Genomic DNA, 12,807 nt, shown 5'->3' on the forward strand with positions numbered 1-12,807 from the left:
TATTTTATGTACGAATTAATTTGTAATATTTTTTATATCTATATAATTTTTATTTTTAACTTATATGAAAGCTAATTTTAATTTTATAAAGAGTTAAACTTAATTTTTTTCTTTCTTAAAAACATTTTTGATTAATGTTACATCTTAGTATATTTTATTTTAGTTTTTGGGTCGAGTATTTGATTTGAAAAAAAATCTAACTTATTATTTATTTTGTTAATAGTTGGATACTGAATTAAAATTATCTATAAATTTTAAAAAACATACAAATATTCATATTCATGGATATTTAAATTTTGTTATATATTTTTAAAATACAATTTAAAAAAGTTGCCAAAATATATAAAATTTAATATAATTTAAATTAAAAGTGCATTAGTTTTAATTATAATTATAATTAAATTTAATCTTAAAAATTTAAATTACATTTTAATTTTAATTTTTTTTCATTAAGATATACAAACAAATAATATAATACTCATATCAAACTTGTTTATAAATAAATATTAAAATATTTATTATTTATTATTTATTATTTATAAATACTAAATATTCACTACATATCTTATCTACAGTACTTGTTACATTAGTATTTTTATCATTCCATTGTGAAAGTGACAAAGGATAAAGAAAAGTAATTTAAAATTACCTCTTTATTTTTTATTTAATATTTGCTAAGTCGTTTTTAATATAGTGGCTTGTAAATGTTAATTTAAAAAAAATTAAACGATGTTCTATTATAAATTCTTCTTCCATTAGAATATCTAAGGTGAATCTGCTTGTGCAACTTACATCTTTAAACAACTTTTTTTTAACATTTTATCTTACAAAAGGAAAATATTTTAAACATTAACATTTAAGTTAATTGTAAAATTTATAAAAATAAATAGCAATTTTAATATTAATGTCAAAATTTTGTGTGGAATATTTAAATTTATCTGACATGTAATATCACGAAATTGGATTAAGAAGTTTATTTAAACAAGTGAATATACAGAATAGAAAAGATAAGAAAATTTGTTTTTTTTTTAATAATTTAATAGCATGTAATCACCACCATTAACTATTTTCTATAATATGTCACTTACTCGATATCAATGTATTAAAAACTAAACAATGCATTAAATATATTAAATTAGTATTTAATATATTTTATTAAATGTTTTAAATTTTAATTAACTATGAAATACTTTTTGTGTTCTCAGATAATTACGTAATTAATAACTTTTTTTTGTCTTAGTTAGCATTTATCATAATGTTGTAAAAAATAATTTAAATTTTAAATAACATCTTTTAAAATGAAAAAGAGAACCGGTAATCCTATTATCACTTTTAGATTTTATTAAAACTAAGTAATATAAAGGAGGGTCGTAGAACATATAAATAAAAGGTTTATGTAAAAAAGAAAAGAAAATTAAAAAAATAATTAAAAATATAATTAAAATATTTTAACGGGCATGAAAAGAAGGAGAGTAACTTAGGCCGGCTACTTAAATATTTTCAATATTGTTTTTTTAATTAAAATTCGAGTTGAGGTTTATCTATTTTCATAATAAATAAAAAAAACTGAATTACTTAACAGTATAGAAGTAAATGACAGTGTATGATATAAAAAAATAGGACAGATTTGTAAGAATTCTTTCAGTAATATTTGACTTAGTTAATTTATGTGAAGAGATAGTTTTATAGTTAAGAAGAAAAAAAATAATATTTTGAAAGGGCTTTTTTGTGTGGTCCTCATTCGTGAGGTGTGAGTCGCTTTGTGTCCGCAGAATTTAATAATGGAATGAAGGAAGGGTGACAATAGAAAAAAGAAAAGAAAGAGAAGTTTGAGATAGAAGAAGATGGTTAGTAAGGAAGAGAAAAACGTGTTCTCCGAACTAACCGACGACATCGTTTTGAACATCTTCTACAATCTCGAAGACGATCCTCGCCACTGGGCTCGCTTGGCCTGTGTTTGCACCAAATTCTCTTCCCTCATAACCGATTTCTGTTGGAAGTCCAAATGCTCCCGCACCATCCCCTCCGACCTCCTCTCCGCCTCCGACCACCCCCCGCTCTCCCTCCACAAGCTCGCCTTCTGCTGCCCCGGCCTCCGTCACGCCGGTCTCCTCTTCGATACTTCCGATTTCGGACTCGAACGGGACCTCGGCCCTGACCTCATCAACCACTCTTCTCCCTCCAATCCTCCTCCGCCGCCACCGCAACCTCAATCTCTACAAACAGTCTCTGATTCTGATACCTCTTCTTGCTCTTCCTCGTGTTGGTCGCTTTTTGATGACCTATACTACGACACGCTCTACGTGGCGACGGAGTCGGAGGCGCCGCGGCTGGCGGAGCCGGTGAGCGCGGGCGTCGTTTCGAATGGCGCGTGCAAGAAGCGGAAGGTATCGCGGTCGTGGCGGTCGCACCTGGCGTCGGGGAGCTGGAGCCTGAGCCGGGAGCAGGGGAGCAAGCTGCTCGGGAGGCAGTTCCGCGACGATATCCTGTACGTTTGCGACTGGCCGGGTTGCGTGCACAAGGAGGAGAAGAGGAAGTACCGCCTCTTTAGAGGCGTTTTCAAGAACTTCAAACGCACTAGGGTTTGGAGAACCATTCACGACGGCAACAAGAGGAAGCTGGATCTGCCCTGCGCCTTCTGCGCCTGCAAATTCACCTGGGATCTCCACTCTGCCTTCTGCCTCCGCCGTGTGTTCGGCTTTCACGACGACGGAGAGCCTGTGGTAAGAGCCTATGTTTGCGAGAACGGACATGTCTCCGGTGCTTGGACCGATGTTCCCATGTACACTTGATTCATTCATTCTCACAACAATTCTCTGTTTCAAATCTCGTTTAGACTTTCTGTACTGCATTTTTATTTTCACCAATGTATCTTTCTATCTGTCATTTTCATTTCGGAGTTTCTTGCTGCTATAAACACACGAGTGATTCAGCTTCATTCAGATCACGACATTCCATTATTTTAAGCGCTTACATGTCAGATTGCAAATCTTTGCTTGCGAAGTTTCCATCACCAAGTTTCTTTCCCCTTCACGGTTTTCTTTTTCTTTTTATCATCGCTCAAGCTTCTTCTTTCTGTGCTACGTCGATTGCAGAGGCAAATTATTCAGTTCAATATTCTTGTTTGTGTTTTGGTCCGAAATCATAATTAGAGTTTAATTAACTTATATTTCATATACTTCATTTAGAATTTGTGAATGATTATTACATCGTTAGCTTACAATTTCATTCTGTGATTCAAAGCTTATTATATCAGTTCTTGCTTGATTACGTTTTTATGGTTTTGAGGAGAGTATCACGGAAAGTTGGGATTTGATTTCCTTTAGAATTTTCATGGCAAATAACTTGCTCTCTACACCCATCCTATCTTCACTTCTCCGTAATATTGCTATAAGTGGTCGGGTACTATCTACTGGTACACTAACCCAATTAAAGTTATTCTAGACTACTTTATTTTTAAAATTAATGAACATATTAAAACTGATTAATAAATTTTTAATTATGATTTACTTGTAGTGAATTTTAATTAATAAAAACTAAGGTTTGTAAAGTACTCGACAATGGAGAAAATATTTACACTAAACACATCTTAGAAATTAAAATGGTTGTTTTCAATATTCTGTCAGTGTAATCATTGTGAAAATGTACGCACATTTGCTCGAAATTACTAAAATTAGATATTTTTAATCTGTATTAAAAATTTAACAAAGATTAAATGTTCACAAATACAGGAAGAAAAGAACTATAAATAAGGTTTTATTGTTGTGATTGACAGAGATCCATTAAAAGTATGATACATGCATTGAATTCTCTCACATATTTTTACTTGAACATGTGTGCAAAGGACAATCGCAAATCCCCTCGCGGTGCTATTGTTCTTGGAAGTTATTTTATTTCTTAATCTATGATTTTTACAAGGATTTCATTAAGCCACGTCACTCGCTAGGAAAAAAATCAGCAAATTTGTGGAGAGAAAGTTATCATCTTTTTCTTTTCCTTTTTAAGTTATTAGTTAAATTTCTTTGCTGTTTAGGCTTTTAAAATGAGACTTTAAGACAAATGTGTAAGGGTGTGTGCAATTAACTTTTCTCTTTATTTCATAGAATAAATATCTATTTTTAAATGATTTTGGAAATTACTGTTGGTTTAAATGTTATCATGCAACTAAATTTACATCCCCTTACTTTTTCAAAACCTTTTTCTGAGAATAAATCTGATGTCTATTATGTGACACTCATACCTTTGTATATTTATGTTAAATTGTTGATTGGAATTTTATCACATGAACTAAAAAGTAAATAGAACGACTAAAATATGTGAATTAAAAGTACAATTAAGACAAAATTAATTTTCAGAAACAGAAGTGATATTTTTTTAATAATTATATTCACAAGTTAGCTCCCCTGTAAATTTATACAAATATACTCCACAATTACATGTGAGCTTATTCTACTATTTGACTTTGAAATGGGTCCTTTAATATTAAAGAAAAGGACCCGAAAAGAGAGATTGAATGATGTGTTTATATTTTAAACATAAAAAGATTTTCGTCAGAGAATAACAATTGTTTCTCGATATTTATTTTCATAAATCTCTGAACAGTTGACTGTATTATTGCACTACACTTTGTATAAAACCTAACCATAAGATGGAGAAGATATATTCATATTTTGTCACCTTATGTTCGATACTGACCGCATGATCAGGAGTTCAAATTATTTGGAGATTGAAGATAGCAAATGTTTTGGACTCACCCTTCAAATATTATCTATAAATCTCCAAAAGTGTATATTCTAACACAAAAATCACAATTAATAACAATGAAACTCAGCAATTCAGAACCTTATCCTTCAAAACTTTCTAACAATATCAAGTGCCCATGTTATTCTTTCATTGTTTCTTCTATCTTGCTAATAATAAGAAGAAAAACAAATCTTCTATGTTTATCCACAAAACCATGACCATTATTGTCAATTGACACTGTTCATAAACCATATACCAGAAAAACAAGTCCATTTGATGTGATGAATCACAACTTTTCACGATTTATATATCGATACACACAACAGTAATATGAACAAACTGCTCTTGAACAAGATAAATCAAGCACCACTGGGAAGAGGAAAAAACATTGTGTTACATACATTATTTGTCGCTTCTAACTAAAGTAAAATGAACCTAAAAGCTCAAATTTAAAGTCTGCTATTCATGAAGAAAAAATATTATGATATATTGCAAACATTTATTTTGCCTTTTGATAATTGATGTAGTGGTATTTGATTGTTGTGCGGACAAAGATATCAGTGTTTGTGCTTTGGCTTCTTCACGATCATGACAGTGCAGTGTGCATGATGAGCACAATAGTCACTTACACTGCCCAAAACAGCCCTGAAAAGTTAAAACCAATCAGAAAGATATTTTGAACCGTAAACACACGTGACCTTCTACACTACTAATGTGTGAAAAAGCAAATACAAAAGACAAAATTTTCAAGCTGGCTTCTGCTGGAAAAAAACAAATACATCACTCATGGATTTAAGGTCTGCTATTTGGTAACAAATACATCACTCATTTTGTTAGCAAATTGGTGCATTTGAGAACGAACACCATTTAGCATATTGTATTATATCTTACCCTCATTCACACATTTCAGAGAAAAGGAAAAATTGTCATACTAGTATCTGGGATCAAAATGTACCTTTTTAGAGCACCATAACCATGACTACCCACAACCAACATTGAAGCATGGTGCTTTTCCACAGCATCGCAAAGAACAATCCTAGGATCACCTTCCATCACGTCCACTGATACGTCATTTACCTGTTTGACTTAGCCATCAGATAACAATTGCAAAGGTATACCCACCCACACATGATATATACCATTTTCATGTTCTTCAACAAAAAAAATGAAGTGAAATTATACAGCATCTTCCTGTCTTATCTGTAATTATAAAGGCAAATCTTCACTGCACTATTAGGCAATTTTAACTTGCTTTTCTTTTTATTACATTTCATTACCTCTTTATATCCGACAAGACTAAACTCGCATGGAATCTATTTGATAAAACTAAAGAAAATTTTTCATGTTCATCTGCACTTAGTGAGAAAAGATAGAAAAGAAAATTATAATATATCTGATGTGATAAAAGAACAAAAATAAAAAATATATATCGAGTGTCTTTCAGAGATGGAATATCATAGTACTAAAACTGATGACTCGTTAAATAATTGAAGCCATTAAGTAAAACTAATCAACCATGAGATGCAGTCCAAGAATACATAAACCAGCAATCACATATGGGTTAAACTTTGCTACAATATTTCAAACAATATGCATGCATATATACAAATACGTGCGAAGGCTTAAAAATAAGCAAAGTTTGGAAATAGAAAGTGATAGCACAGAATTGTTTATCATACGGATTTCTTGTGACATAGATCTTTGGCATTTTCAGTGACTTTGGCAGCTATTCTTCTCAAATCCGCTTCGACAATAGGCAAAACCTCAGAGGCTCCTGCAGAACATTAGGATGTAGTTAAAAGTCGTATAATGGATACTATATCTGAAAGGAACAGGAACAGGAACAGGAGCATCGTTGGAATTAATCTGGTACCAGGGCCAACAAAACCAACCGAAGCGGAGACAGAAGGCCTGGCATAAACAAGAAGGAGCTTGAAGTTATGATTAAGGGTTGGCGATAGCAAGTGATCGAGAGTCCACAGGAGAGCGTTGGTGCTGAAATCACTGTCGTCGATTCCAACCACAATCACCTGCTTCTCAGACTCAGTGGTCGCCATGGAAATGCAGTTACAGCAATAGTTGCAGTTTGCAATAAAGCATGTGGCACTGGGCTGCTATGTGTATGAATTTATTCACATTGGAAAGAAGCGCAGAAGTAGAGGAAGATTTGAATCGAGTTCGTGGGCGAAAAGAGAACAGCATCGTACTATTCGGGATGCTGTTGTGTTCTACATCATTCTAGAATTCACTACTAGGTTAATCAAACTGCGCACTCCACCGTTTTTAACCTAAACCAACCACGTAACTTTTCCTCCGAATGGGTCATAACTCCATCATTCCTGCCAAGAAACAAGCATCCATTTTCCGAGGACACTAACAAATCTAAATTTTACTACGTTTCTACTAAATATTCTTTGTTATCAACCTTTTTTTCTTTCAAAAAAAAAAACATGCTCTTTTTTCATATGGACCTACGTTTGGTACATGTCTTTCTTAACGGATTAGGTATATGTCAAATCTTTTCATTATAAATGAAAAAAAGAAAGGATTCTGGAATTTCGGGAGAGATCAATCGATGAACACATCGATTAAAATATTTGTTAGATAAAGATATGCCTTTCTTTGTATGTGAACTATATTTTTTTTTTCTCAACAATGTAAATTCATTTTGTTATAATACAAGAGAAAAATATATATTCTTGTTAGGTAAATATCAATGTTTCTTGTTCACTTTACAAAAGAAAGGTTCGACTAGAGCATCTAAAGCTATGGTTTTTTGTTTAAATGTTTTTTTAACACTACGTACACCACTTCATAACTCACATTTTTTTTGGAGTATTTTGATGGTAAAAAGAATCAACTTTTGTATTTGTAAAAAGAAAATACTTATGTTATTTTTAATTAAAGAATTAGTATGTATCATTGAGAATAAATATAAAAATATATGAGTAATAATGTTTTTAATTATTTAGTGTTGAAAATTTTCAATATTGAAAGATATGTTAGTTTCATTTATGAATGTTATGATAATTTTCATGCTAATTAGTTAAAGAGAAATGTTGATACTACATAATAGAGATTGTCTTGGTTTTGACTTTTGATATTTTAGAAAAAGTTTAAATAAAATATGTAAGTAGTTTTTAAATTTTTTTAAGAATACGAACTTTTATTTATAATGAATTTATGTAGATTATTTATATTTTGAAACATGTTTGAAGAAAAAGATTTTAAAAGTTTTGATTGGTAATTGATTCTTCTTTTAGTTTATTATGATTTTTTTTATCAATGAATAATTACATATTAATACATTTTAATATTTTTTTAGGGGAGGACTTCTTGACCTCTTTACCGCTTGAAATTGATTCAAAACTATAAAATTAAAAGAGAATAATTAACATAGAGGTGATTATTATTATCTCTTTATTCTCAAAATCCACCCACTAATAAAAAGACTGGCGTTAAAAAAAACACTTTCTTAAAATAGTTTGGAGGGTGTTACTTCCTCTACCACCACATTTTCTCCCTTCACCTCTCCAATTCTATTACATATTTTTTGAATTACAAAACTAACCTTTTATAATTACAAAAATAACCTTTTTACTTTTTAATCCTAATTATTTACTTTAACCCTAAAATCTATCTTTCTACCCCTTCTCACCCACCTCCCAACCCTCTCAGATTCTCACCCAAACTCCATCACATCCGTTTCTCATCTTCCATTTTTCCTCCATATCCGTTTTCTTTCTCCTTCAGCAGTTCGGCGGTGGGGCGGTGCGCGGCGCGGCAATGTAACAGTGCGGCGGTGCGATGTGACAATGCGGCGCGACAGTGCGGCGGTGGTGCGACGGTGAGGTATGGCGGTGCGTTCTCCCACAAGGTTAGTGATGATAATTTTAAATTTTTTTTTAAATGCAATGCATATATCTCTGTGCTGTGTTCTGTGTTGTGCTCTGCGTTTTTTGCTGTGTGCGTGTGTTGGGAGAAAGGAAGAAGATAACCAGGCCAAAAACGGATGTTGGGTATCCGTTTGGATCTGAAACGGATGTCGACATCCGTTTTCCCTAAAACGGATGTTGACATCCGTTGACGGATGCTCACATCCGTTTAAAGATTATACGGTTTATATTTTAGGGTTTTATTACGCACCTTCACGCCTCTGAACCTCTCACGCCTCTGAACCAGCACATTGAAGCACCACCACACTCACGGCTGAAGATGAATTGCTTTCCCCACCTTCAATGTTACTAAACACAAAGTCCACCACACTCTCACGTCACAATTCTATAAAAGAGAAGAAGAAGTGGAACATGAGAGACAATCCAAGGATAATGGAACGTAAGAGACAACTTGGGAAAAATAATAAAAAGAAAGAGGGACGAATGATAAAGAGAATGAATGTCCACGTGAGATTTTAAATAATATTAACCCTAAAATTTTAATAAGAATAAAATAGAAATAAGAAAATAAAGAAAAGGGTAAAAGGGGAATTGAGTGGTGGAGGAAGCAAGTTGTGGTGGTGGAGGGAGTAACACCCTAGTTTGGATTGATTTAAGATCGTTATCATCTAGTGGGCCACACAAGACCATCAGTTGGACTGAATTGAACTAGAGGCCCATCTTTCATGACCTTCTAATTTAGCTGCAAGAGTAACTTGTTTAACAAAATCTATTTAACTCAACAAAATACGCATTTTAATAAAAATTATTCACAAAATTTAAGTGTAAATTCATCTAAATTTAAATAACTTTTTCTTACAAAATTCCAAATTTTATACGCAAAAATATTACTGCTTTTGTAATTTATTACAACAAACATAACTAACATTAATTTTTTTTATGTATCTGATATTCATATTTAAGATTATACTCACAGGCAAAAATGTTATATTTTTTAAATTACATGTATTAGTCATGTATCGGTTACATGTACAAACTTAAAAAAATAAAAATTATATATTACTAAAGTATATGGATGAATTTTATAAAAATTATAATTTCACGTATAACTAAAAATGTACTTAATCCAGTAAATTGTCTCACATTAGAACCCAACATTTTTTCTATATAAATTATTGAAGCAGGCACAACCAAATGAGAGAGGCAATTAATTAATTTTAAGGACGGCTTTAACACACAATCTACGAAATCTATGGCTTCTATTTGACTCAAAAAAAGATTGTCACTTTCCAAAAGTGGGTTGTTGCAGTTGGAATTACTGATAACAATGTCAAAGATACTTTATATAACCCAATCAAAAATAATTTATGTCCTCATTGAACTAAACTATATTATCTCTGTTGTTGAATTATTCCATGAATAACTGACAAATACAAGGTTTTTAATTCTTCATATAAATTCATGCAATATTTATTAATTCTTTATCTGTCAAAATTTTATCTAATTATTATAAAACTCAAAGTGTTTGTGTAAAGGAGAAAATGTTTGTATAGAATCACCCAATAGCAAATCATATAACCGAAAATTTCAAGTTATAAAGGAGAAAAATTAATTTCGAAACTCAGATCCTAAATCTAAATCAGTGGTTATTCAAACATCAATCGAATTAAGTAATAATTTTATTTATGTGCTTAATCATCAATTACTATATCTTAGTGAATAATTATGTAGTTAATTAATTTTTACAAGGTTTTGAACGTATTATTTTCTATGGGATAGATAATGGATTAGTGGTGAACATTTATTAGTGATCCTTCCACTTGTCCTCAAATCGTCAAAAGACAATGATTTATTGTCCATTTTGGCTTCAGAAAACCACAGCCATCCATCTAAAATAACATAAAAATATGCACACAAAAGATCATAATAAGAATGATTTGATACCTACTATGATATCATCATCATAATCAATAGATTATAGAGATCTATGTGTTCAATCGAAAACCATTGTCCATTTTTTTTTCTGTGTGCTGTGCATGGAAAAACATAAGTGAATTTGTATGTATATAAATTTCAAATTGTCTATTTAAATTTGACTTCTATGTACACTCTGCATTTTCTTCTATATTTAAATTACTTTAGAAAAATTCTCTCTACTTTTTATTAGTATGTGTTTAGGAGTATCGTTTTCATTTTTGTTTTTTAAATTAGGTAAAATGAAAGATCCTTTTAATACCATAGACAAAATGTGGACTATATAGAAGTTATCGTAAATTGATGAAGGCAAATTTAGTTCAAGAAGAATGAATGGGAAAGTTCTTTCGTTAAATATACAAAATCAAATGCAGAAGACTTAGTTTTAATCTGTATTTTTCATTTTCATTTAAATAACTAACGAATAGCTGTTTTTAAAAATGAAAAATAGTTAGAAGATTGAAACTAACAATTTTAAATCCCCAAATTTAATAAGATAACAAAATAAATTTCTCAACCTTAAGTAAAATATAAAAAATTTGAAATTTGTACAGCAATAAAGATTTTTAAACTTTATTTATTTTAAAAAATAATATTAACAACTATACCTAGTCTTGTCAACAAAATAAATCTGAACAGGGTATGTATCATTTTAGAAAGAAAAAAAAAACCGTTTTAAATTTTACAATTATATATTACAGACTTTTTAAAATGAAAATATGTCAACCAATAATCTCCAGCACATAAGCAAAAATATATATAAATAAAATAAGCCACCAAAACTGTGACTAAGATAAAAGGGGTCGAGTTGGTAATGGATTAGAACTTTTGTTTGAAAATTTTCTATTTACATAGAAACATAATTAATTTCATAAATAGTTTTTAAATATATTTCATTATAGAAATACTTTTTAATTTTTTAATTAATTAATTATTCTAATTGAACAAATTATAACAATTACATTTAAATTTTAAATTATTCTATTATAATCAATAATTAAAATATAATTTATAAGTGTTAATAATTTTAATTATAATACTTTATCATTCTTAAAATAACATAACATAATAGTAAAGTGAGTGTTTCATCCTACACCTCCAAGATATCATCCTGCACTTCTAAAAATTACATTTTTAACCTTCTAACATTTCATCCTTATCTTACACCTCCAACTTTTTAAAAAATTTCATTTTTAACTTTAAAAAATATCTTTTCATTTTTCTTTTTCTTATTAAAAACACTCTACACCACCTTAATATTAATTAAATTTAAAATTCAAATATTATTTAATATAATTTTATATTTTAATAATTATTAAAATATAATTTATATTATAATATTAGTTATATTAAAAGTATAAAAATAAAATAATTAAAATAAAAATAATAACAATAAATAAAAATTATATTAAATAAAATATTTAATATATTAAATTATATTAAAATAATAAAATAAATTAAATAATTATTAAAATTTAAATAAAAGACAAAATTTTAAAAATAATTATTTATTTAAAATCAAATAAAATTATATTAAATAAAATATTTAAATTATATTAAAATATTAAATTAAATTAAATAATTATTAAAATTTAAATAAAAATTAAATTTATAAAAATAATTGTTCATCGGATATGGATATCCGTAAGATTACTTATCGGATATTTATATCCGATTAACAGATCTTTTCAAAATTTTGTTTTTTTTAAACTTTAATAATTATTGAATTTAATTTAATATTTTAATATAATTTAATATATTTAAATATATGATTATAAATAATTATTTTTATTATTATTAATTTTATTTTTATTATTTTGTTTATAAGTTTTTAATACAATTATTATTATAATATAAATCATATTTTAATAATTATTAAAATATAAAATTATATTAAATAATATTTAAATTTTAAATTAAATTAAATTATTATTAAGGTGGTGAATAAGAAAAAAAAAATGAAAAAATATTTATTAAAGTTGAAAATGAAAATTTTGAAAAAGTTGAAGGTGTAAGATGAAATGTTAGAAGGTTAAAAATGTAATTTTTGGAGATGCAGGATGATATCTTGGAGGTGTTGGATGAAACACTCTAATAAAATTAATATTTTAAATCAGCAAGCAAGCCAACCTGCTCGGATTTCCATCTTTGGCGAAGTAGGCAAATGGAATAAAGCGGACTAACATGTCAATCA

At 29.2% G+C, this 12,807-nt stretch overlaps 2 protein-coding genes across 2 annotated transcripts; one reads left to right on the forward strand and one right to left on the reverse strand.

Annotated features, from left to right (window-relative positions):
- The first annotated feature begins 1,786 nt into the window (after positions 1-1,786).
- LOC108328124 (phytochrome A-associated F-box protein) lies at positions 1,787-2,938 on the forward strand. The gene has a single exon (XM_017561934.2). The coding sequence runs from the start codon at positions 1,845-1,847 to the stop codon at positions 2,790-2,792; it is 948 nt and encodes a 315-aa protein (XP_017417423.2). The 5' UTR covers positions 1,787-1,844; the 3' UTR covers positions 2,793-2,938.
- A 2,058-nt stretch (positions 2,939-4,996) lies between these two features.
- LOC108328584 (universal stress protein PHOS34) lies at positions 4,997-6,999 on the reverse strand. The gene is made up of 4 exons (XM_017562462.2): positions 6,617-6,999; positions 6,423-6,517; positions 5,699-5,820; positions 4,997-5,388 (listed from the first exon to the last, which is right to left on the reverse strand). Exons 1-4 carry the CDS (start codon positions 6,798-6,800, stop codon positions 5,301-5,303), a joined length of 489 nt encoding a protein of 162 aa, XP_017417951.1. The 5' UTR covers positions 6,801-6,999; the 3' UTR covers positions 4,997-5,300.
- Positions 7,000-12,807: the final 5,808 nt, after the last annotated feature.

Source organism: Vigna angularis, chromosome 2 (assembly GCF_016808095.1).
Source record: "Vigna angularis cultivar LongXiaoDou No.4 chromosome 2, ASM1680809v1, whole genome shotgun sequence".
Classification (NCBI taxonomy): domain Eukaryota; kingdom Viridiplantae; phylum Streptophyta; class Magnoliopsida; order Fabales; family Fabaceae; genus Vigna; species Vigna angularis.